The following is a 24,958-nucleotide window of genomic DNA, read 5'->3' on the forward strand; positions in this document are numbered from 1 at the left end:
GGTTCTCTGGGCATCTGGAAGGTGGGGTTGATGACAAGACCTACCTCACAGCCCTGTGGTGAGGATTTTAAATGAGTTAATAAACATGTAGTTAACACTGAGCTCTGGAAGAGGTGCTATTAGGCCGTGGGGGGTGGGGGTGGGAGCGAGTGCTTAACCCCCTCATCCAATCAGCAAGTGTGTATAGTCACTGCTCCCACACACTGGGGTTGGCAGAGACCACAGCCAACAAGGCAAAAGCCTACATACTAGCTGGGCGTGGTGGCCCATGCTTTTAATCCTAGCACTTGGGGAGGCAGAGGTGGATCTCTGAGGTCCAGATCAGCCTGGTTTACAGAGCGAGTTCCAGGACAGTCAAGACTACACAGAGAAACCCTGTCTCGAAAACCAAAAACAAAATCAACAACAACAACAACAACAACAACAAAAAAAAAACCCTACATACTGGTGGACATGTGGAACTTGAGGTGATTAACAGTGGTTCCTCCAGGGAAAGCCTCCAGGGGGGAGACGTCCTGAGGAAAAGGCGAAGGTCAAGAGAAGGCCCCAAGGCCCCACCTGAGGACTTTCAAGGTCTTGGGGTCACTCAGATGTCCAGGAAGCAGATGTGAAGGGTGTTCCCTCCTAAGCAGAAGTCTAGACTCAATCATTTGCTAGGGAGGCTGGGCCTGAACCGTGCTAATTGCTTGGGAGAGAAACTGAGGCCAGGTTCTTCATAAAGCCCAGAGAAAGGTGGAGGTTTATCTCTCCTCCATTTAGTTATTTGGTAGGGGTTGAATCCAAGTCCATATGCATGCTAGATAAGCGTTCAACCCCAGCGCTGCTCCCTCAGCCCTTAGGGGCAGAGCTGTACAAGGGGAGAGGTAGGGTGAGGATTCTAGCCTCTGACGGTGCAGGCCCTGCCAGCCAGGTGCGTGCGTGCGTGCGTGCGCGCGTGTGTGTCTGTGTGTGTGTGTGTGTGTGTGTGGTGTCTGTGTCTCTGTGTGTGTGGTGTTCCTGCTGTGTTGGTGAGGAACTGGACCATGCCCTTCTCTGTCCTCCAGCTTTTTCTGGATTCCCTTGAGACCAGGGCCCATGTGGCATTGTTTCCATGCGTTTATTTCCTCTGGAGGCAAGTGGAACTCTCTCGGCCTTTGAAAATTCTCAGAAAAGAAAGATCTGTGCGACCCAAACCCAGATGGTATTTAGGCACAGAGATGGCGTGGAAGAAGCCGAGAAAAGAATAGTAGTACTGTGTGCGTTTATGTATGTGTGCATATTTATTCGGTATGTGTGAATGTAGGTTAGAGGTCAACCTCAGATGATATTCCACTTTTTTTTTTTTTTTTTTTGAGACTGGATCTCACTGAGACCGGGGGCTGGCTAATTAGGCTGGGCTCTGTCTGGCCATCAGGCCTCAGGGATGCACCTGACTCTTCCTCACCAGTGCTGGGGTCCCAAGCATGCGCCACCACACCTGCGTTTCACATGGGTGCTGGGGTTGAACTCAGGTCATCATGCTAGTGTGTCACGTGCTTCCCGAGTGAGCCGCCTCCCAGTCCCAGTTACCACAGTTTTACAGTTTTCATCGTGCATTATTGCAACAAACTGGACAAGAACACTTCCTGAACACCAGCAACCGTGTAGGGTCCTAGGGAAGCAGTGGGGACAAACTATGGCCCCACCTCCTGGGAACACTGCTGAGGAAGCCAAACTGTCCAGACAGGTTACCCTTATGTCGTTGGTTTTGGAATCCCCTGTGTTGGGCATTAGTTGTGTTTTGTGTCACAGACCGGGAAACTGAGGCACAGGGAGACTAAGTAGCTGGCAGATGAAGCTTTGCCGCTGTTCGGCAGTGACAAAGCTTGTGTGTGTACTTTGCGGTGTCTAGGAGGTCCCTGTCACTCTCAGATCCTGCTGGCCCTCACTCCAGCCTGGGAGCAAGGGCCGAGGCTCTCCTGAGTCTTCAGGGCAGTGGAGGCAGATAGGGCTCCTGACCTGCCCACGGTCACACAGCCTACCCGAAAGAGCAGATCCACAGGTGCCCCACCTGCTCACGCTCCAGCCCACTAGCCTACAGATGGACGAAGCCAACAAGCACCCATGTTTCCCACACCAGCGGAGAGGGCCTGCCATCAGTACCTGCCCCACTTCAGAAGCCGGGGAAGCCCTTTACTAGGAAAGTGACAAGTCCCTCTAAGGAAGCTGTCCCCGGGAGTGCCTGATGGGACAGACCAGCTGTTGAGTACTAGCAGCTCTGGGTTATCTTCCTTTCTACTCTGGGTCTAACTTGTTCTAGTTTGGGCCCCATGAAGAAACACATGTAGGGGGAGCTGGAGAGGTGGCTCAGTGGTTCAGAGCTCTGGCTGCTCTTCCTGAGGACCTGGGTTCAGTTCCCAGCACCCACATGGCAGCTCACAACTGTCTGTAACTCATGTTTCAGGAGATCCCATGCCCTCATACAGACATACCTGCAGGTGAAATACCAATGTACATAAAAAAAATTTATTTATATATATATATATATATATATATATATATATATATATATATATATATAAAAGAAACACATGTAGGGACTAAAGAGTTTGCTCAGTGGTTAAGAGCACTGGCTGCTCTTCCAGAGGAACTGGGTTCAATTCCCAGCACCCATGTGGCGGCCTGTAACTAACTCTAGTCCCAGGGAGTCCGATGCTCTTCTGGCCTCCTTGGGCATCAGGCAGGCACATGGGATACAGCCACACATCCTGGAAAACAGACATATATTAAATAAAGAAGAAAATACTTACGCACACATACACACAAAAAATAAATAATGCAAATTTAACAAAGCAAAAACAAACAAGGGACCATTCCTCCTGGAGTTGGGTTTTGGGTCCTGTGCTTGGTGTGGCTTGTGTTTGTGGCATTCAGTGGAAGTTCCGAAAGTGTGGCTTCCCAGGGCTGGCTAGCTTCCCTGATCGAATCTCACCATCCTCTTCTGTAAAACGGGGAGAGCACCTGCCAGATGAGCTGCTGGCAAATTCGGGCTTCCCTGCATGGGAATGCCCACATTGCAAGGCCGCATGGTTGCAAGTCTGCATGGTTGCAAGTCTGCATCCGTAGTTGGCCCTTTTTGTCGCTGCCTGAGGAGAAGGCTTCCTGGGGAAGAGTTGGAACTCCATCCCTGGCTTGGAGCCTGGCTGGAGGGGACATAGGCTCACTCGGCTTCCAGAGGACAGTGACCGCTCGGTCAGAGCTTGCAGCCTCAGTTTCCTCTTCAGGAACCTGTAGGCGCCCTCCCAAATCTTACCGAGCCGAGGCTGGTCCTGTCAGGATCAGATCACCTCTTCGCCCTCCTTCCTGACCCCGCCCATCACCTCTCTTGACCCAGTCCTCCTGTCTCTTGCAGCGACTTCCAGTCTCTCTCCAAGGAAAATGTCTTCGAGAATAACCGTTTGGTGAGTCCTCAGATGGGAGCACAAAGGGGTGTCTGTGGTGGGAGAGGGCGGCGGCGGCGGCGGCGGCGGCGGCGGCTGCTGCTGCTGCTGCTGCTGCTGCCACAGAGGGCCACTGCATTTGGAAGTGGGAGCTGCTGCAGGTCCTAGAGGAGGCCCTGGTTCTCCTCCCTTCTCACCTCTTCCCGTGGGTGCCCTTCAGGCCACCATGTGGGGATGGTACTGTCGTCACCCGTCCCCTTATAGTGAGCTGGTCCCAGGGTGGGAAGTAGTCACTAACTCTGCCGTCTCTGTCCCCTCCTCGCTGTGGCGGCTCCTGTCTCTACCTTTGTACCCACCTCCACCCTAGGCCTTTGACGTGGCCGAAAAGGAACTGGGGATCCCTGCTCTCCTGGACCCCAGTGACATGGTCTCCATGAGTGTCCCCGACTGTCTCAGCATCATGACCTATGTGTCCCAGTACTACAACCATTTCACCAGTTCTGGCCAAGGTGAGAGGGGACCCCGCCCTTCAGGGGGGCCGCCCTGGGCTGTCGACTTCTTTTCTGAGCTGTAAAGAAATAGCCAGGGTGGCCAGGCGGCAGTGGCGCATGTCGCTAATGGGAGGCAGAGGCAGGGGGATCTCTGAGTTGGAGGCCAGCCTGGGCTACAGAGCGAGATCCAGGACAGCCAGGGCTACACAGAGAAGCCCTGTCTCAAAACAACAAAACAAAACAAAACAAAAAAAAGAAGGAAAAAAATCACCAGAAACAAACAGCCTATCATTTATTCACTGACAGTAGATTCATTAGTTCATATATTGCATTAAAACAGCATTGGCTTGGGTGAGGTGCTCACACCTGTCATCTCCGTACTTGGGAGGCTGAGGCAGGAGGATTACCTCAAGTTTGAGGCCAACCAAGGCCACAGAACCAGACCCTGCCTGCGTTGCCTTGTGTGTGTGTGTGTGTGTGTGTGTGTGTGTGTGTGTGTGTGTGTGTGTGTGTTTGGGGTGGGGGCAGGGCTGGGGGTGGGTGGCGGGCAGGCAATCATAAGCCCAGGTGAGCTCTGCTGGGAGTTCACCTCCCCTCACCCACTGCACTTCCTGTCTGGCACTTCCTGTCTGACGCTTCCCAGGGCTTTCTCTTCCTGCCACGCTGCTCTCTTCTTCGGGGCTGTTGCAGCCCAGCTTTTTTGCAGAGCCTGCTTGAGAATAGAGACACTGTCAAAGAGTGTATGCTGGAGGGACAGGCTTCCTCTCGGTCCCTGTCAGGTCGCTGAGTGTCCCGGGACCGACAGCTCCTTTCTGCATAGGGGAAGTGAGTCCAGAGAGGGGAAGCAAGGGACTTGAGCACACAGTACAAAAGCTAAACAAACCCAGGCCTACGCGGGGCAGTTACAGACACTAGGTCCTGAGTAGCCCACGTGGGCCGTGTTTACTGCATCTGCTCTGTGTGGGGAGAATCCAGTCTGTCTCTTTAAATGGGGTGGGGTGGGGCTGGAGAGATGGCTCAGTGGTTAAGAGCACTGTCTGCTCTTTCAGAAGACCCAGCACCTTACATAGAGGCTCACAACGGTCTATAATCCTAGTTCCAGGGGAGTGGATGCTCTCCTGATCTCTGCAAGCATCAGGCATGAGCAGACATGCATGCATACATAATTAAATAACAATAAAAAATGTTTTTTAAAAATGCTGGGTGTGGTTGTGCATGCCTTCCATACCAGCTCTTAGGAGGCAGAGGCAGGCTGATTTCTGTGAGTTGAAGGCCAGCCGGGTCTGCAAAGGGAGTTCTAGGTCAGCCAGGGCTACAATGTGAGACTTTGTCTCACAAAAATGGAAGAGAAAAAGCCAACAACAAATACTGTTCTAGAGCCTGGCAGAGTGCTTGCACACCGTGCATAAAGCCCTGGCTGGGTTCAGGTCCCAGCACCTTGTAGACTAGTGGTGGTGACGCACGCCTGTAATCCCAGCATTTGGGAGACGGGAGGCAGGAGGACCAGAAGGTCCAAGTCCTTGCCCGCTACACAGCCTGGGAGACGTAAGATCTTGTCTTAAGAAAAAATAAAGTCAGTTTTTGAGCTGGCCCTTGCTGCCAAGGCTGATGACTGGGTTCAGTTCCTAGAGTCTACACCGTTGCAGGAAAGAACGGACTCCTGAAATTTGCCTCCTGACCTCCGCTTGTGCGCCACGGCACTTTCAAGCTCCCTATCCCCAAAGTAAATAAACATAAAATTGTAGTTAAAAAAAAAAATTAGGGGCTGAGAGATGGTTCGATTATTAATAAAGACTGAGTTCAGAGCTGGGTGGTGGTTTTGCACACCTTTAGTCCCAGCACTAGGGAGGCAGAAGCAAGTCAGCCTGGTCTACAGAGTGAGTTCCAGGACAGTCAGGGCCACACAGAAAAACCCTGTTTTGAAAAAAAAAAAAGACTGAGTTCTGTTCCCAGCATTTATGTGCCTGGCAGCTCATAACTGCCTGTAACTAGCTCCAGCGGATCTAGCCTTCGTGGGCATTGCACTCAGGTGGACAAAACAACACTGAGACACACACATTCACGCGTAATCAAATGCAAAAGAAAACCTTACAATTTTAAACTAGGTAAAAAAAAAAAAAAAAACTGTATGGAGGATGCATGTAGCTGGCAGGCGCATGCTGGAACTTTGGTATCTGCATATGCCAAGGGCAGCTGCATTGGAAGACCCCAGAGCCACTAGTGGGAAGGAGTCTAGCTTCAGTAGAGAGAAGAACGTGGCCTCAGACTTTTCCCTTTGCTTTTTCAGTCTGCGAGTAACGTGGGTCCATTTCTTAACACACACACACACCCCCCTTTGGTCTCCTGTTTGCGATAGGGTTGTGCATAGAGCCCACCTCACAGGGTTGCTCTGAGGCGTGAAAGGGGTGTGTGCAGAGCATGTTTGCCCTCTCTGGTTTAGGACTCAGGACGCTTGTTTGTTACTCACGTGTCCCCAGCTTGGGTGGTGCGGTTTCGGGACTGTGACTTTCGCAGTCTGGGAAATGACTAACATCTACAGGGCGCTGTGTGTTGATTCAGAAAAGATGAGCTTCGACCTGAGGGTGTTTTCTAGTTCTGATGGTGGTACTGGGTGCTAGCCCGCCGTAGGAGAAGGGCACGTGAGTCTGTACCGTTGATCGAGTGTCGCTTGCATACTGGTCAGGGTCCATGAGTGGACTGTGTGGCCCTGATCACAAGTCCTCCTGTTTCCCAGCCTGCACTGCTCTACTCTGTCCTTCCCCCTCCTCCCATCCCTTTCAGATGGTCTCTTCATGTAGCCCAGGCTAGCCTGAAACTCAGGCTGCTTCTTCCTCGCCTTCTAGTCGAGAGTTACAGATACGTATTGTCATGCTCACTTTATTTCCCAGTCTCTTTGTAACCAATCACGTATTGCTTAAGTCCTTCCCGGAAGTCACTTCCTAGGCCTGCCTGCCAGGTGGGGGTGTCCTGTGGGGTTTCATTGATAAAGTTTATATCTTTTATATCAGTTGGCCCCTAGACACAAACCATTTTTATCCCATCCGCCACCGCTGTGATGTGTTCCAACCCTGTGTTCCCTCCCCTAGATGGTCCTGTATTGTACTTTCTGGGCAAGTGGAAAGTGTGTGTGTGTGTGTGTGTGTGTGTGTGTGTGTGTGTGTGTGTGTGTCCAGTTCTTTCCTGCTTGGCCTCTCATCTGGACAGTAGCCACTGTCCCTTTCTCCTGGAGAACACACAGAATATACTTAAGTATGTACCACCCAGTGCTTTCCACGTTCTAAACAGGCACCTAGCCCTGAGCCCTGCCCAGCCCCCGTGACGTCCCAGTCCTCTCCTTCCTCTGCAGACCCTCACTGCCTGCACAGCCCTCTTGCCCCCGCACCTGGAACTTCTCATGCCTTTAGCAAGTACTTTCAGAGGCCTTGCTGTGTGCCAGGCAATGTTGGCTGCTGGGGAAAGAGTCTCAGGGAGCGTGTTGTGTGACGCTGTAGGAAGGGAAAGAAAGCATGCAACAGTTCATTTCTTAGGAGCTGAGCGATGGGCAGAGCTCCCTGGGGTGAGCAGGGAGTGGCCACTTTAATGCATGGCCTCAGAGGGCCTTGGAGGTGATATTTGAAGCGAGCAGGAGACAGCCCAGACAGCTGTGAAGGTGTGGGGAGGGGTGTGGCAGGCCAGAGCAGCCTGGGGTCCTGTGCTGCTGGGGACCCAGGAGGAAGAGGACAGGAGCCGTCCAAGGGAATTCCCCAGGGACTTGCCTAGGCTGCCGAGTTTCCAAACTTTTTCACTGTGACTCACACTAAGACATGCATTCCAGTCAGGCATGGTGGTGCACACCTGTAATCCCAGTGCTAGGGCTGCAGAGGCAGGAGGATCTCTGAGTGTGAGGCCAGCCTGGTCTATGTAGTTCCACGGCAACCAGGGTCACATAGTGAGACCCTGTCTTAATAAAATACAACAAAACAGAAAAAGAGATGGATTCCCTGTCACACTGCCAAGTTCACACGTGTGTGTAAATGACACAAGCTTTAGGAATCAGTCCTTTCCCATCTGACACGATGGCCTTTGCATTGAGCGGATAGATAGATGTTCCTCCCCTGTGCCATTGTTTAGATCCGCTGTCACTCACCTGCTTCATCCCTGAAGGGTGTCTTTAAGGCCTGGGACTAGAGGCTTGCTGAACGTTATTGTAGACCTCTGCAAGGAACTTTTATTTAATTAAATTGTATTATTATTATTATAAATATTTGGGGTGTGTGTGTGGTGTGTGTGTGCCTGAGCATATCTCTGTGCAACATGTGTGTGTAATATTCTGTAGGAGAACGGAGGCGTTGGATCCCCTGGAACTGGAGTTACAGGTGTGTGTGAGATGCCATGTGGGTGCCGACAAAGGTCAAGCCAGGTCCTCTTTAAGAGCCATTTTTTTTTTTTAAGCTGGCAGTGGTGGCACATACTTTTAATCTCAGCATGTGGGAGGCAGATGCAAATGGATCTCTGTGAGTTCGAGGCCAGCCTGGTCTACAGAGCTAGTTTCAGGATAGCCAGGGCTACACAAAGAAACCCTGTCTTGAAACTTCCCCCACAAAAATAAAATAAAATAAAAAATTCACATTTATTTATTTAGTTTGTCTGTGTGCACACATACTGTCCATCCACCATGTGGGTTCCAGAGATTGAGCTCAAATCATCAGCCTGCTGCACCATCTCGCTGGCCCTTTATTTAATTAACTAATTAATAAATTAATTTTGAGACAGCGTCTTGCTTTTTAGCCCAGACTAGCTCAGAATTCACAATCCTCTGGTCGTAGCGTCCCAGATACGGGGATTACAGGTGTGCCCCACACATACACACCTGTGCATACCTTGTTTGTTTCTTCTCAGTGTTGGGGATTGAACTCAGAGCCTTGATCATGCTAGTCAAGCGCTCTATGGATGAGCTGTCTGGATACTTGACTGGTTAAATTAGGGACTGTTTTGTGGTGCACAGTTCTAGAGAAGTTAGAGCTTGGGTTTTGTTTTGTTCCTTGGGTGCAGACGAGGTTCTCACCTTGACACTAGCTGGTGGAAGAGGGAGATAGATGGTCTGAGGGAAGCCCTGGTATGTGTGTGGAGTTTCCTCTGAGACCTCAGGGAGTAGGCCACCTCCCTGAGCCTTCGCTCAGGCGTCATCCCTCTGCCTGAATGGGAAGGAGCTGGGACCCGGCCTGCTGCAGCCATGCGTATGGCAGGCAGTCCTGTCCAGTGTCGATCACTGGCTCCCTGTGACGGATGGACGGAGGCTCAGCAAGGCCGACTGAGTGGCCTGCCCCTCGCACCTGGCTTGAAAGTGGACGTGTTTCTTGCTCTCCGTTACACGGAGTACAGCTGCAGCCCAGTGTCCTGCCTGGAGGTGGTGGCGGTAGAGCTTTGGGTGGGCTGGCACCTCCCGGGGCTCCAGGTTCTGTACCTGCCTCAGGGTCTTTCCTGTCTTTTTTTGTTTGTTTGTTTTTCGAGACAGGGTTTCTCTGTGTAGCTTTGCGCCTTTCCTGGAACTCGCTCTGTAGACCAGGCTGGCCTCGAACTCACAGAGATCTGCCTGCCTCTGCCTCCCGAGTGCTGGGATTAAAGGCGTGCGCCACCACCGCCTGGCTTTTTCCTGTCTTGTAGCAGCTGTCTCACCACACTCCACACCAGGAAAGGACCCTGCATCCCCCTCCCCCACATCTGCATCACCTGCTGTGCCACCCGGAGAGGAGGCTCAGGTAGGCAGACCCTTGGGTGCAAGAGTAGGCTAGGGGCCCAGCTGTCGGGACAGTGACTGTTGCCGGAGGAAGTCAGCCATGGCCGTGTTCAGAGGGCGTCCTCTGCTCTTGTCCCGCTAGGGTCTCAGCCCCCCAGCCCCGTTTTGTAGCAGGGAGCCTGGATGTTTTCTCCAGAGGTTGAGTGAGTCACGTTCGTTACTGTGACTGAGTGGGCAGGCCACATGCTGTCCATCATGGGACTGTCAGGAGCTCCACACACAGTGATGCACAGTGACGCGAATATTCCCTTTGACTCCGTGGAGTCCGAGTTTGGAACCCCTCAGGGTGATTTCACTGAGGCCCCTCCACGGCGGAATCTCTCAGGCCCTGTTGTCCAGACAGGAAACAATGACTCAGTGAGGTTCAGTCCTTTGTCCAAAGTTACTCAGTAGAAAAGTGGGGGGGGGGGGGCACCTTGTCAGTCCCCTTTGCAAAGGGCATCAGCTTTTCATGAGCTTTAGAGAGAAGCAGGCCCAGAGTGGGTGCCCAGACAGCCTAAGTGGGCTGGCATCAGCGAGTTAGTTGCTGGAGAGCCAGGGCCACCCGGAGGAAAGGAAGGTTGGCTGGAGCAGCCACCAGGAAAGACTGTACAACCAGGAGCCCCTTCCTTGGGAGCTGGAAGTCTGGATCTGTTTCCATACTGGCTTGGCAGAGAAAGTTGCCCCTCTCTGGGCTCCGGCTTCCTCGTGTGGGAGAAGGCGACGATGTCTCCTGTCCTCTGCCTCTCCTAGGACTCAGATCTTGATGTGTTAGCACCATGGAGCTTGGTGCACCCTTGAGGGACATAGCTGAGACGGGACGGGAAGGGAATGACCCAGGAGCAGCGTGGATGGTAACTGTGCCCCGTTTTCCTGCAGGGTGATGACCTCTCCTCAGACAGCCTGTCGGAGCAGGGCAGACAGCGGCCCCCCAGCAGCACCTGCGCAGCCTGTGGGCAGCGGGTGCACCTGGTGCAGCGGTACTTGGCCGAGGGCAAGCTGTACCACCGGCACTGCTTCCGGTGAGTGCTGGAGGGCAGGGCGTGTCTCCCGGCACCTGGGAGGGGGCGCCCTTGGGGGTCAGCACCCACTGTGCCCTTCACACGCACTGGGCTGTTCACACCCACTGTACCGTTGTTCACACCCACTGGGCCGTTCACACCCACTGGGCTGTTCATGCCAAGCACTGAGCTTATCCTCACTTTACAGAGGAACAGTCTGTGGCGTAGGAGAAAAAGACCCACTCGGTCACAGGATTCCCTCCCGTTCCCGTTCTTTTATTTTCACGTATGAGTATATGACTGCGGATGCCATGTGCATGGGGATGCCCTTGGAAGCCAGCTGCAGTTACAGGCACTCGTGAGCCGCCTGACGTGTGTGCTGAGAACCGAACTCGGGTCCTCTCAAAGAGCAGCAGGTGTTCGTTCTCACATGCTAAGCCATCTCTCCAGCCGCAGGTCTTCTTGGCTGAGGTGCCGAGGCTTGGGCCCAGGCCCAGGCATATGCAGGGCAAGCATCCCACCACCCAGCTTTGTGCCCAGCCCCCACTCGTCTTTGGAGCTCAGTGGAAACCGAATTTTCGTACATTTCAGTGTGACTTCCTGGGAATGCCAAGTTGTCTGTCTGGTTTTGTGGTGCTGGGGCTGAACCCAGTCTTGTGCTTGCTTGGCTGGTGTTCTACCACTGAGCTGTCCTCCCAACCTGAGGAAGCCAGGGTTTCCTTTGCTTTTTTGATTGATTGATTTATCTATTTATTTATTCATCTATATTTATTCATCTACCCTGTGGGGTGCACCTTTTTTTTAAAGAGTCCATCTGAGAGGCTGAAGCGTAGTGTGGCTGCTCTTGCTGCGGTCCCAAGTTCGCCTCCCTGCGCCTACATGGCCCCTCTCAGTCTTCTGTAATCTAGTTCTAGGGGATCTGATGCCTTCTTCTGGCCTCCTTTGGCAGCAGGCATACATGTGGTACATAGATCTACATGTAGGTAAAACAGTCCAACACATAAATAAATACATCTTAAAAAGTAAATCCCCTAAACACACATTTGATATTACTAGGCATACATACATGGCATGATACCGACGTCAGTAGCCGCATGGCCTGTACGAGAGCCTCCTGCAAGCTGCGTTCAGCCTCCCAGGAGTCACTCTGGTCTATTTTATTCTAGTTCATTAAGAGCAGGCCAGCCTGAGGTGGGAGGTGGGGTGGGGGGTGGGGAGTGACTCAGTGGTGGAGTGTTTATCCAGTGTTCAAAGGCTCTCGGTTCCACCCCCAAACCCATGACCCTGGGCTGCGGCCTAAGGGTAGCACACAGTGTTGAGCATTTTTTGAGGCTCTGGCTTTGGTTCCCAGCCCTGAAAAGCAAAGTGAAACAAAAACTTAAAGCAAACCTGGTAGGTAGGGAGCCACATTGATTTCCCGAGGCACTGGTCTTCCCCTGGGGCAAACCCCGGGACACTTTCAACTCTTCCCCTTGCAGCAGAGTGTGTTTCACAATTCCTGGCTCTAATTGGCTGTGGCTTACTGTTCCCCTCTGATTCTGACCCTTGCCATGTTCTTTTTTCTTCTGGAAAGTCCAGGGTGTCGAGCCAGGGTGGGCCTGGCAGTTGAAGGAGGGGGTGAGGGGTCACTCTGGTCTCCGATGGGGGGCTTACCCAGGGCCTGGCCGACGTGCCCCGCTAAGGGAATCCCCGCCCTGCCCTTGCAGATGCCGGCAATGTTCCAGCACGCTGCTCCCAGGCTCTTACAGCAGCGGGCCCGAGGAAGGCACCTTCGTGTGTGCAAAACGCTGTGCCAGGCTGGGTCCGGGAGGCCGGTCCGGAGCTAGGCCCTTCTCCCAGCGAGAGCAGCAGCAGGTAGCAGAAGAAGCCAAGGATGGAGAGGAGAGCGACCTTAGCCCAAGTGTGGCTGCGGTCGCCGCCGCCGCCGAGGGAGATGGGCTCCAGGCCAGCTCCGAGGTACCGCCCCAGACCCAGAGCAAGCCACCTCTTCCCAGCAAGCCCCAGGAGTTGGCCAGCCCCCCTGTTGGCCGGCCTACACCTGCCCCCAGGAAGGCTTCTGAGAGCTCAGCCTTGACGCCCCCAACACCACGGCCGCGGTCTAGCCTGCAGCAGGATGGCTTGGTGGAGCCGAGTGTCAGCACTGGCCTTGTGAATGGTGAGTGAGGGCACAGCTGGACGGGGCACAGCTGGACGGGGCATGCTGGCTGCGTGTCTTCCCTCCTGTGGGCCTGTCGATAGCCTCGTGTTCCAGGAATAGTATCGGCTTTCTTTCTTTCTTTTTTTTCAAGATGTAGTTCAAATTATAGTGTGTGCATGTGACTGTAGGTGCCCATAAAGTCCGAAGTCCAGAAGAGGGCATAGGGTCCCTCAGAGCTGGAGTTACAGACGGTTGTGAGCCACCACATCTGGGTGTTGGGAACCAAACTCAGGTCCTCTGGAAGAGCAGCAGTGTGCTCTTATCTGCTGAGGCGTCTCTGCAGCAGCCCTGTGAACTGCTTTCTGAGCTGGCACCTGTGTGTGCTCTGTGATGTCACCTGTGCGTGTGCCAGTCACCTGGGCCTGCATGCCATGTTGTTCTCCAGACTGGCACAGCTCAAACCTCGGCCCTACCGTGTCCCTTGTGTGTGTGTGTGTCCCGTGTGTGCGTCTTGTTTCTGTCTCGTGGTTTGGAATGTAGCAAGTGTACATAGATGTGTCCCGAGTGTCTCTGGGACTGTGCCTGTTGGTGTCATTCCTACGTGTCCTGGTTCATCCCCAGCTATGTGCCAGGTAACTTCCCACTCCCACGTGTGTACTTGTTATCTGTCTAGGGAGAGCTAAGGGGCCTGGGGAGGCCAGTGGGGTCAGGGCCTCTGAACGCATCGGAACCACAGTGGGGACCCCTGGCCTGCTGTCTGCTGCCTGCGGTCTATTCTTGGATGACTTCCATGTGTGCCGGGAGCTCATGGGAACCTGAGCTATGCCGAGCATCCCTTACCGTTCGGTCAGGGAAGGCAGGGAAGGCCCAAGGGAGAGAGCATCCGGGGATTGGTGCCAGAACACTCTGTGTGTTTGAATCTGCTGCTCAGCATTCCTGGAGGCTGGCTTAGGATGGGGTACCAGGGGCACAGATAATGTTTGGACCTTCTTGTGTCTTCTTGGGGGAACAAGTGCAAGGGTGCCGGGCAGAGGTAGCTGTAAGTGATATGGTGCTGTGTAGACACATTGCCGGGCTGGATGGAAGGAAGCCGAGGCTGTGGGGTTCAGATAGTTGGAGTCAAGGGAGGCTTCCAGGTGGAGGTGGCACCTGGGTAGATACCCTGGTATAGAGTAAGTGACTGAGGGGATTTGGGTTGGGGCTTTGCAGCTAACATGCAGTTGGGCCTCTCAGAAGCCTCTGACTGACCATTCTCCTACTCACCTCCTACCTTATCTAATCTCCCTGAGGGCTGGGCAAGGAGGGGCTGTGGTCACCCCCGTCTGTGACCTGCTAGGCAGGGCACAAGGACAGTCCTTGTGGCTGGCTCTCGGTGCCCCTCCGCAGCCCATGAAGGCCTGCCTGTTCATTGTCCTTTCACGCCTAGGAAGACTGCCGGAACCCCCTGTCCCCAGGCCCAGAGGGACGCCCAAGCTGTCAGAGAGGTACGCTGGCCCCCGGGAGGCCTCAGTGGGGGGATAGGGCTTTATTAGGGCCCAGATGGGGAAAGGATTTCCAGGGCCCACAGGGAGGCTCCTCTCTGAGTGAGGAAGGAAAGCCGTGTCCCCACCCTGCCTGGCCTGTGCTCCAAGAGGGACAGCCACCTCTAGAGTCACTTTGCCTCCCAAACCTGTTCTTCCTGCATGGCATGGGGTCATTGTTCCTAGAGCACCGAATGGTCTGGAAAAGCACAGCTGTTGTGCCTGCCTCTCCTCCCCCGATCTGGGGAGGACATGGTTCTAGCTCTTCTTGGAGAGCCGTCCTCATCAGGATGGCCGCCCTGGGAGGGGTAACGGGCCACAGTGTCCCTACTAGTGAATGTGTGTGCAGCTCCTGGTGTGTGGCCGCACTCGGGGACAGGATGTAGAGCTCACTGGACCCTGTGAAACGGAATGTTAGTTAAGCCTCCATGGAGCCTGAGGCATAGAGAGAGGTGGGTGACGCCATTAAATGTCACACAGCCCCTTTTTGGGGGGCCGGATTGACAGCAGCTGTGCGATTGATTGAAAGCCTGTCTTCTCTGGGCTTCACGGTGCCTGCCCTATTGGGCTGTGAATGCCGGAACCCATTCCAGCTTTGTTCCTGGCCTGACCTCGAGGCTAGGCTTGGGAGAACAGAGGGGCAGCTTTTCTCCCTCCTCTGGGACAGACTGGAACTTCCTAAAGAGCAGAAGGCTGACCCCTGTCCGTGGTGGCCTCCCTCTAGGACGCCAGCACCAAGGAAGGACCCCCCGTGGATCACACTGGTGCAGACAGAGTCCAAGAAGAAGCCAGCCCCGCTCCCCCCCAGCGGCAGCAGCAGCAGCAGTCCTGGGCCGCCGGGCAGACAGGTGGAGAATGGAGGCCTGGAGGGAAGGACCCCGAAGAGCCCAGTCGCTGGGCCAGAGCCCAAGCCCTACAACCCCTTTGAGGAGGACGAGGAGGGAGAAGAGCCAGCTCCTGCAGGGCCAAGCCCTGCCCCCGCCCCTCCAGAGTCCACACCCAAGTCCCTGCACCCCTGGTACGGCATCACCTCCACCAGCAGCCCCAAGACAAAGAAGCGCCCCGCCCCGAGAGCCCCCAGTGCCTCCCCGCTTGGTGAGTGCTGGGTCTTGGGGTGCAGGGAGCTTCTTCATGCTTTCATAAGCTGGGGGTGCATGATCTCCCATTTCCTGGAAGGGAGTGGCCTATTGCCACTTCCCAGGGGGAGGCTCTCCACAGCGCTGGAGCCGTGGAGGCAGAATTGGAGCCCCAGCTTTTAACACTCTCTGTTCATGCTCATTCAGCGAGGGAGTCGGGGAGGTACAGCTCCACACGGGGCTTCTGGGGCTTCTGACAGGCGTGAGGCAGGAGGTCACTTGAACCCTGCCTCCCTGTCTGTCTCCCCAGCCACTGAGCAGCTTGGCTCCCACCTGGCTCTGGAGAGCTTGGTCCTTCCCCGAGCTGGCCTTTGTCTCCTCATGTGTGAGACGGGTGTGTGTGTGTGTGTGTGTGTGTGTGTGTGTGTGTGTGTGTGTGTGTGTGTCAGCTCCAGCGGCCGCGCCTCTCCTCCCCCGGCAGTCCCTTCACCCCAGCACGCTGTGTGTTTTGGTTTTACCTCAGATTGGTCTTCAGCTCTGGGTCCCCTTCCCACTCCTGGGGGTGTGATGGAGAGCTCTGTGGGACCAGGCACCTGCTAGGAGCAGTGACAGGCAAATGCTCTGGTGGTGGCCTGTGCCCTGGGTCCCCTTGCTGGGTGGGTTTGGGGTGACGGGGACATGAGCTGGACAAAGCTGTGTTTGAGGGTGACCCTAGCTGGGGAGGCTCCTTTCCTGAGTCTGCGGCTTCATCCGAGGAGCAGGATGATGGCTGTGGAGGCACGGTCCATGTCATCCGCCGAAGGGCGCAGCTGTGCCTGGCAGTGCCTGGCCCAGCCCCGACGGCTGCCCCCCCCCTCTGGTGTGGCTCTCATTCCCGTCTGTGTGCGGGAGGCCGAGGCCAGCCTGCTGTCCCCTGCCTTCCCTGTCCCGGAGACCCCACCTGCCCCAGCAGCTTGCCTTTGGAGAGGGCTTGCGTGTGGGAGGATCATGGGGGGTATGGGGAAGTGGAAGGCAGCTGTCTTCTGGGTAAGAAGTTAGGGCCATGAAGTGTGCCACAAGGTGGCACACTAGAGCATCACGGGTCCAAGATGGGGGTCTGGTGGCCGAGGGCCTTTGTGACGTGGGTCCTGGCTTGGGTTTAGTGTTCTCTGGCCTCTTGCCCATCCAGATGGGGAAAGCTTGGTGTCCAGGGCTACCCCCCCCCGCCCTGCCCCCCGGCTCTGGGAGCAGGATGTGTTGGGGGAGGACAGAAGTCCTGTCCCCCCACTGGAACGTGACTGTCCTCTGCTTCCCCAGTTCTCCACGCCGCCCGCCTGTCCCACTCGGAACCTCCCTCAGCCACGCCGTCACCGGCCCTCAGCGTGGAGAGCCTGTCGTCCGAGAGCTCCAGCCCGGCTGCCAAAGCAGGGCCCTCGGAGGCGCCTGCTGTACCCAAGAGCTCCTCCGATCCCGCGGTGCACGTGCCTGGTGCCCCTGGCACATCCGGGAACTCCGCCGCCCCCTCAGCCCACTCTTCCCTGTCGTCCTCTGGGGAGCTGGGACAGCCTGCTGGTGAACAAGTGCCACAGGCCAGGACCAGGGGCAGCCCAGGTACCCAGGCCACCAAGCCCTGCAGTGGCGCCACCCCGACTCCCTTCCGGTTGGCTGGAGACCGGAGCCCCGCCCCTTCCCCAGGGAGCTCATCCCCACAGCTGCAGGTCAAGGTGAGTGCTCCCTGGGTGCCTGTGCGGCTCCTCTTGGGCAGGAGCGCCTGTCTTCTGGCTGCTTGAGTGGACGTGCCCGCCGCCACCCGTGCGAGGCACTGATCTGCGTGTTTCTCCAGCCCTCCTGGGTCTGTCTGCTCACCAGCCTGTTTGCTGACACAGTGGCATCTGTCCACCCCTCTGCCCTTCACCCACACCTCATCCACCCCTCCACCCACTGGCTTCACTGATGCCAGGCCTTGGGCATATTCATTAAGATCCTGTGTTTGCCCTCGGGGGGGGGGGGGGGGTTCAGTCTATGTGGGGAGACAGGCATAGGATTGTTCTAGAATGCAATCTGGAATGAAGCCTGCAGAGGAAAGATGACTGACTCCTTCCCTAGAGACTGCAGTTCTGGCCAAGAAGTTGTGAGGCAGCGGGCCCCTGCTGACCACCTCCTGTGTACATGGGACGCCTGGAGTCCCAAGGTCACACAGGCCTAGTGGTTTCCGTTCTTGGGTGGCCCGTTGTCTGGTCAGCAGATTCTGAAATGACTCCCATAGGAAGCCACACCGGTTTGTAGGAGCCAAGGTTGGCACCCATCAGGGCTTAAGGACCCAGGACACACACCTTTCTGGGTTCCTCTTTTATGGGTTATGGGGGATGCTTATGGAGGACAGACCAGGCCCAACCCTAGACCCTTGCTAGGCTCTGTCTTCTCTCAGAGGTAAAGTGGGCATGAGGAGGAGGGTCTAGCTGGGCCTCTCTCCGGGCATCTGGCCACAGCTACTCACGTAAGTGTGGTACTTCCAGCTCTGCTGGCTGCTGTGTGACGTTGAGAATGCATGCTTTGACAGCAAGCTACCCAGTAACGCCAAGTTTCCAGACGGTTCTGAAGAGCCTCTGGGCATCTTGGTGGGGTGGTGGCAGGTGACGGGCTTGGGGAGCTTAAAGCACCCTCCCCGATCTCTTATTTATACATTCTAGTTTTTCTTTATTTTAAATTATGTGTGTCTGTTATGGGTTTGTGCACGTGAGTGCAGTGCCTATGGTAGCCAGCAGAGGGTGTGTGAGAGCCCCTAGAGTTGGAGTTACAGGGGTCTGGTGGTCACCTGGTGTGGGTGCTGGGACCCTGACTATGGACTTCTGGAAGAGCAGTCTGTGCTCTTAACCACTAAGCCGTCTCTGCAACCTGCCCATCTCCATTTGCAGTGAGAGCATGGGCTGTGTGGAGACTGATTGGAGAATGTTCTGTGCCTTAAAAAGCCTGGAAGGGCTCAGAGACCTTGGGCTTTCCTGGAGTCCTCTAGGTGCTGAACAGAGAGAGAGGATGGAATCCCAGGGTCTTTGTAGTGGATCCAGTCCCGCTCTCCTCTGGGATTAGGAGAGAAGGTCAGAGGCAGTTGGAGAAGGGAGACAGGTCGTGGGTGGCCACACTGTTCTGTCTCAGGCCCTCTGTGTCTGCTGTCTCATGAAGCCAAATGCTAGTCTGGCCGTGTCCAGCCCTGGCATGGGCACTTTTTCGGCTGCTTCAGAGAATCTCTGTGCAGCTTGGAGCTTGACTGGATGAGGGCAAGGCCTGCCCCGCCAGGACAGGAAAGCTGAGGCCTCAGGCGTGATACCTGCTTTCCATAAACTGAGGGGCACTGTCGGGCGGGGCTGAGGGGGTGGGGGGAGCAGTCTCCAGGGGCAGGGGTCTCTAGAGAAACAGAAAGATGCAGAGCCAGGATGGGAGTGTGTCCGTGGTGGGCAGGAGAGGCGAGGGAGGGGAGAATGGCCTCTCATCTGTTAGCTAGAGGGAAAGTGGGAATCCTGATGTTGCGTTGCCCGGCTGGGTGACCCTAGGTGGGGAGCTGTGCCTCTCTGAGCCTTTGAGTCTTCCCTGGAGAAAGCGTGCCTATGAAGACTGGAACTGTGCAGTCAGGCCTGGGGGTCCTTGACCTCACAGCCTGACCACTGCCCCCGCGGGGTGGATACTCCTGGGCCCCTGGGAGTGGGTGGCCTGGAGCTGGGGGGTTGACCTCTCTGCAGGAGCTCAGCTGTGCGTGGGCGTGCAGTAGGTGAGGCTTCTGTGCGCACGTGGTGCCAGGGCTAGAGCCCAAGGCTTTGCGCGTGTTGGGCAAGCGTTCATTTTTGTTTTTTAAACTTTGTTTAGTTTTGTGTTGTGAACACGATCAAACACATATAAAATGCATTCTGACTATTTTAATTCCCCATCCTCTAGTCTCCTGCTCACCTGCTCAGCCCTTTGACCCTTTAACTGACCCCCTTTCCTACCTTTTTTTTTTTTTTCTTCTCTAGTCTCCTGCTCACCTGCTCAGCCCTTTGACCCTTTAACTGACCCCCTTTCCTACCTTTTTTTTTTTTTTGGTTTTTCGAGACCAAGTTTCTCTGTGTAGCTTTGCGCCTTTCCTGGAACTTGCTTTGGAGACCAGGCTGGCCTCGAACTCACAGAGATCTGCCTGGCTCTGCCTCTCGAGTGCTGGGATTAAAGGTATGCGCCGCCACTGCCCGGCTTTTTTTGTGTTTTTGTTTTTTTGAGGCAAGGTCTCACTATATAACCCTGGCTGCTTGCAAATCACTGTGTAAACCAGGTGTCCTCAAACTCACAGTGATCTCTGTGCCCTTGCCTCCTGAGTGCTGGGATTAAAGGTGTGCGCTACCACACTGGGCTCAGACAGAAACTTCTCACCTAGCCATGCCCTTGAGCAGAAAATGTGTAAGGTGTGGGAACTGAGACTGGGGAAGCCCTCTGGAAATGGAACCGTTTGCTGAATGAGTGTGGAAAGATGGAACTTCAGGGGATTCTGTTCTTGCCTGGGCCCTCCTCCTCCTGCCGCTTGGGTCCTGGCCTGCTTCCCGTATTCCTGTATGATCAGACTTCTCAGACTTAACACCATCTGTCATGTCTCTGCCTTCAGTCTTCCTGCAAGGAGAATCCTTTCAACCGGAAGCCATCTCCCTCTGCATCTCCAGCCGTAAGGAAGGCCACCAAAGGAGCCAAGCCCATGAGGCCGCCTGCCCCCGGACATGGCTTTCCACTCATCAAACGCAAGGTGCCGACAGAGAGACCCTAAGGCGCAGCTGGCCTGGGCCCGACACCCCCTCCTCAGCAGCCTTAAGCATCTGGGACCTATGGGGGGCGCTATTGGAAGGTTGAGCTTAACCTAGAGTTCCCGAGTGGCCAGGAGCAGTGAGTGGGATGTTTGTTTCTAACAGTAGTTCAAGGGCAGAGAGTGAGTGCTGGGAGAAAGCTGTGCTTCTCAGGAGGGTGCCCCCAGGGTGCTCTGTAACTGTTACACTAGCTCACTGTCCCACAAAGAATTGAGTGACAGAGGAGGAAGAGGCTTCCCTCTGGACAGGAACTTGGACCTCTCACTGGGAGTCTGTCAGGCCCTCGGTCGGGAGGGTTCGTGACCGGCCCGCCTGGCCCTTTCCCCACACGGATGCTGCTTTCTTGTCATGTCATCCTTGTGGGACAGGACCTGGGTTCCTAGAGTGGCCAGGGGACTCTGTGAGTTGGAGGGGAGCAGGTGCAGGGGAGGGGCCACTGCTCTTTAGGTGACCAGAGTATTGTTGGGCAGGTCCAGGCTGACCAGTATATCCCTTTGGAGGACATCAACACCATGATGGACAATATCGAGCGCCAGCTGGATGCCCTGGAGTACCGTGGCATTCTGCTGGAGGACAAGCTGCGTGGAGGAGCAAATGGTGTGGGGGCTGTGGAGAGGGCTGGGGGTTGGTGGGAGCCCCTCCGCCCGGGGCTGCTGAGCTGGGAGGGGTGCCGGCTCTGGCCTCAGTGGGGATCTGGCTTCCAGAGGGCAGCGAGGACGACATTCTGGTGGACTGGTTCAAGCTCATCCATGAGAAGCACCTACTGCTGCGTCAAGAGTCAGAGCTCAATTACGTGTGAGTCCCTGCCTGCCCCGCCCGCTCCCCTGCCGGGGTCTGCGGAGACCTGGGAATTGCACCCTCCGCCATGACGGCACGGTGTGGGTGGGGGGCTCCTCGAAGAAGTGTTGACTTCCTGCTCTTCCCACCCGTTAGTGTCAGGCAGCAGGACTTGGAGCAGCGCCAGGCCGACGTGGAGTATGAAGTGCGGTGCCTTCTGAACAAGCCAGGTGAGCCAGCTCAGCCACAGGAGCCCGTCCTAAAAACTGAAAAATAAGCCGGACAGTGGTGGCAGCGCACGCCTTTAATCCCAGCGCTCGGGAGGCAGAGGCATGTGGAGCTCTGTGAGTTCGAGGCCAGCCTGGTCTACAGAGTGAATTCCAAGAACAGCGAGGGCTACACAGAAGTCTTGTCTCAAAAACAAAAACAACAACAACAACAACAAAAAAAAAAAACTGAAAAATAATCTGGGCAGTGGTGGCACACGCCCTTATTCGCAGCACTAGGGAGGCAGAGGCCAGCCTGCTCTACAGAGTGAGATCCAGGACAGCCAGGGCTACACAGAGAAAGCCTGTCTTGAAAAACAAAACCAAATCATGAAGGTCTGGGGAGGTGGCTTGCTCACTAAGTGCTTGTGCAAGTGTGAGGACCCACGTTTGACTCTTAGAACCCACACATGTTTGTGGAATCTGGGCATGGTGGAAACTTCAGTTGGGCCAAGGGCTGAATTGGGGAATGGATAGAAAGCAACTGACCTTCCTTGGCTGTGGCATGCACTGACATGCCGTGTGTGTGTGTGTGTGTGTGTGTGTGTGTGTGTGTGTGTGTCTATGACATTCACTGACCTGCTGTGTGTGTGTGTGTGTGTGTGTGTGTGTATGGTGTGTGTGGTGTGTGGTGTGTGTGTGTGTGTGTGTGTGTGTGTGTGTGTGTGTGGTCTGGCATGCACTGACCTGCTGTGTGTGTGTGTGTGTGTGTGTGTGTGGTGTATGTGTGTATGTGTCTGTGTGTCTATGACATGCACTGACATGCAGCGTGTGTGTGTGTGTGTGTGTGTGTGTGTGTGTGGTGTGTGTGGTGTGTGTGTGTATGTGTCTGTGTGTCTATGACATGCACTGACATGCAGTGTGTGTGTGTGTGTGTGTGTGTGTGTGTGTGTGTGTGACTGTGGCATGCACTGATCTATAGCTTCTAGTAGAGACCGCAGAGCCATGGAAGGATCCAGGGCTCTGACCTCTTTCCTGTGTCGTGACATCATGCCAGGCTCGGGTCATGGGCCATCATTCCATTTCACAGCTGGGACTCAGAGGCTGGGATGTCTTCATTTGTGTAGGGCTGCTGGCTCTGTCTTTTTTTTTTTTTTTTTTTTAATACATTCTTTTTTTCCCCTTAATTCATATTTTATGTATGAGTTCTCTGCATGCCAGAAGAGGGCATCAGAACTCATTACAGATGGTTGTGAGCCACCACGTGGTTGCTGGGAATTGAACTCAGGTCCTCTGGAAGAGCAGCCAGTGCTCTTAACCGCTGAGCCATCTCTCCAGCCCCGCTGGCTCTGTCTTTGCTCTGTGCCTGTCCCCACACCAGACTATCATTTCTGACTGGAGTCTTGCCTCTCCATTGACTGGGGAACTGAGAAGACTGGAGTGCCCCCAAGTCACAGAATGTCCTAGGCATGTTTTGCCAACTGTGAGTCACTCCCAGCCAGCAGGAGTTGGGGGGTGTGGCCACCACTCAGGAGCCCAGTGTGACTCCAGTGGGTATGAAACCGTCAGAGGCTCTGGCCGTACACCCTGTCCTCTTTAGCTTTCCCCCGATGGCTGCTTTTGAAGATGAAGGTGGCTCGTGTGACCCTGAGGGAGTTGGCCCCATAGAAAGTCCACCATGTAGGAGGTCAGGCTGCCTGGGTTCAGTATGGCCTCACCTTCTCTGGGCATTGCTGGCCAGAGGCTTCGTCTTCCAAAGCTTCAGTTTCCCTACGTGTAGATTAGCACATCCCTTACCAGGCTCTAGGTGGAAGGAAGACAGAGCAGGACTGTGAAGCCATACTCTGTCCCCAGAACGGGGCTGGGCTTCCTGACCCTCCGTTTGGGCGAGGAGAGATCATAGGGGAATGGGGCAGTTCCTGGTCGCTTCTAGATGTTTATTTCTAGATGTGTGGCGCGTGAGGGCACCGGGTGTGAGTGCCCAGGCCTGGAGCCTGCAGATGGTGAGAGACCGGGCGTAGGTGGGCCCCTGAGGGTGGCCTGTGAGACGGCACTAGCCCGGGAGGAGGGAAGAACTGGATGGTGGCGAGTGTTCGTGACATCAGGGATCCTCCTGGCCTTGCTTCCCCTCCTGTGGCCTTGGGGACACGTTCCACTGTGTGACTGGGACCACACTGCTCCTGCAGGTGGACCTCTGGAGGTCCCTTGTCATCCCCATCCCTGTCCACTCAAGGAAGTCCATCTGGCTTCCCCTAAGAAGCCACCAACAAATGTCTTTCGCAGGAAGCCTTTGGGGGATGCTGGTCCTGCACAGCATCCTTGAACAGTGTGTTTGGCCGGCAGGAAGCCCTTGAGGATTTCTGGCCCTACAAGGAGTCTCTTGAAGGGTGTTGGTGGGCAGCCAAGTGTCCTTGGTTTTTTTTTTCTAGAACTACCTCCATCTCTCTAAGGGCTTGAGTGGCACTCTGGGTTCTCCTCTCACCCCACAGTATGGATGGCCTGCAGTCTTCCCAGGAGCTCAGGTGTGTCCTGTTACCGTGAAGAAGAGGGTCCCGACCACTCACCCTGGCTTTCTCCTTTGGCAGAAAAGGACTGGACTAAGGAGGATCGGGACCGAGAGGATGCGCTGATGAAGGAGTTCATGACCCTCATCGAGCAGCGCAATGCCATTGTCACCTGCCTGGATGAGGACCGCCAGAGGTGCCATGCCTGGGACCCCGGGGGTGGAGCCAATTCCTGGCAGAGCCCGGGAGGAAGTTAGCCCTGCCCTCACTGCCAGCTTCCCCTCACACTTCTCCAGCCCTGTGGGGCCTGGAGGCTGGAGGGGACTCACGGGTGGCCTGGTTCCTTCCTGCTGTGGGCACTCAGCGCGTTTTTTCCACCCCAGGGATGAGGAGGAAGACAAGATGGTGGAAGCTATGATCAGGAACAAAGGTAAGGCCCAACCTGAGGAGGGGCCAGCACCTACCTGTGAGCTCCAGCCTGTGTTCGCAGCCTGGAAGTGGAAGGTTGAGCAAGCCCTGTAGGGATGGTGGTTGTGATGCAGATTCCCAGGCCCTGAGTTGCTGGGAGCCAAGTGAATTGAGGGAAGCCAGTCACAGCCACGTGGCTGTGGCTCAGACTGGGAGGGGAGCCAGGAGATTGATTCCCTGTGTCCACAGGAGGACTCTGGCCTACCAGGGGCCCTTGGCCTTGAGCAGAATATCTTTCCAGAGCTCTGCAGGTTGGCGTGGGAACCTAGTTGCTCAGGATCAGAGTGGCCAAAGGTTGCTACCCTGGGAGCTGGGGCTTGGGGTTTGACCCTGGTTCCACCTGTGGCTCACTGGCTTCTGGTCCCTGCTCAGACACAAGCTCTGAGTGGCCGAGCCGGTTCCTTCAGCCCTCACCTCGCCTCGCTTGTGTTGTGGTGGCGCGCTCCCCGGTGTGGACTGAGGCTTACTGAGCTGACTCTGTAAAACACCAGCCTGGGATTAGGGACCTACACATGCAGGCATGCAGGCGTGGTGTTGCTTCTTTTCAAAGGCACACGTTTTCCTTGTGAGAGGTTGTGGTTTGGGCAGACGGCTCCCGAGGTGTCCCACAGTCACCAGCTGGTATTTCTGTTGTGGCCTACAGCGCTGTTTTCCTCAGTACAGGTGACCTGAGCTATTGAACAAAAAGTGAGCTAGACCTCGCAGTGGTTCTCAGCCTTCCTTTAATACCTTCCGCATGTTGTGCTGACCCCCAACCTTAACGTTACTTCATTTGCTACTGTTACGAGTCGTAATGTAAATATCTGGTAGGCAGGATATGCGATGACCC

At 55.2% G+C, this 24,958-nt stretch overlaps 1 protein-coding gene across 4 annotated transcripts in view; it reads left to right on the plus strand.

Moving 5' to 3' along the window:
* The window catches only part of Micall1 (MICAL like 1), a 40,208-nt gene that overhangs the window by 12,617 nt on the left and 2,633 nt on the right, over window positions 1-24,958 (plus strand). For 2 of the 4 annotated variants that reach the window (XM_076556319.1, XM_006979133.4), the window contains exons 2-15: window positions 3,371-3,419; window positions 3,766-3,907; window positions 9,533-9,627; window positions 10,524-10,666; window positions 12,352-12,800; window positions 14,209-14,266; window positions 15,027-15,397; window positions 16,675-17,081; window positions 19,982-20,116; window positions 20,645-20,771; window positions 20,879-20,969; window positions 21,108-21,181; window positions 23,743-23,857; window positions 24,045-24,091. In XM_076556319.1, coding sequence (XP_076412434.1) covers window positions 3,823-3,907; window positions 9,533-9,627; window positions 10,524-10,666; window positions 12,352-12,800; window positions 14,209-14,266; window positions 15,027-15,397; window positions 16,675-17,081; window positions 19,982-20,116; window positions 20,645-20,771; window positions 20,879-20,969; window positions 21,108-21,181; window positions 23,743-23,857; window positions 24,045-24,091 — 2,197 coding nt within the window. In that variant the 5' untranslated portion in view covers window positions 3,371-3,419; window positions 3,766-3,822. Of the gene's footprint in view, window positions 1-3,370; window positions 3,420-3,765; window positions 3,908-9,532; window positions 9,628-10,523; window positions 10,667-12,351; window positions 12,801-14,208; window positions 14,267-15,026; window positions 15,398-16,674; window positions 17,082-19,981; window positions 20,117-20,644; window positions 20,772-20,878; window positions 20,970-21,107; window positions 21,182-23,742; window positions 23,858-24,044; window positions 24,092-24,958 lie in introns of those variants that run through there. The other 2 variants (XM_042264838.2, XM_076556320.1) reach the window with 2 other exon arrangements.

This window comes from Peromyscus maniculatus, chromosome 20 (assembly GCF_049852395.1).
Source record: "Peromyscus maniculatus bairdii isolate BWxNUB_F1_BW_parent chromosome 20, HU_Pman_BW_mat_3.1, whole genome shotgun sequence".
Taxonomy (NCBI): domain Eukaryota; kingdom Metazoa; phylum Chordata; class Mammalia; order Rodentia; family Cricetidae; genus Peromyscus; species Peromyscus maniculatus.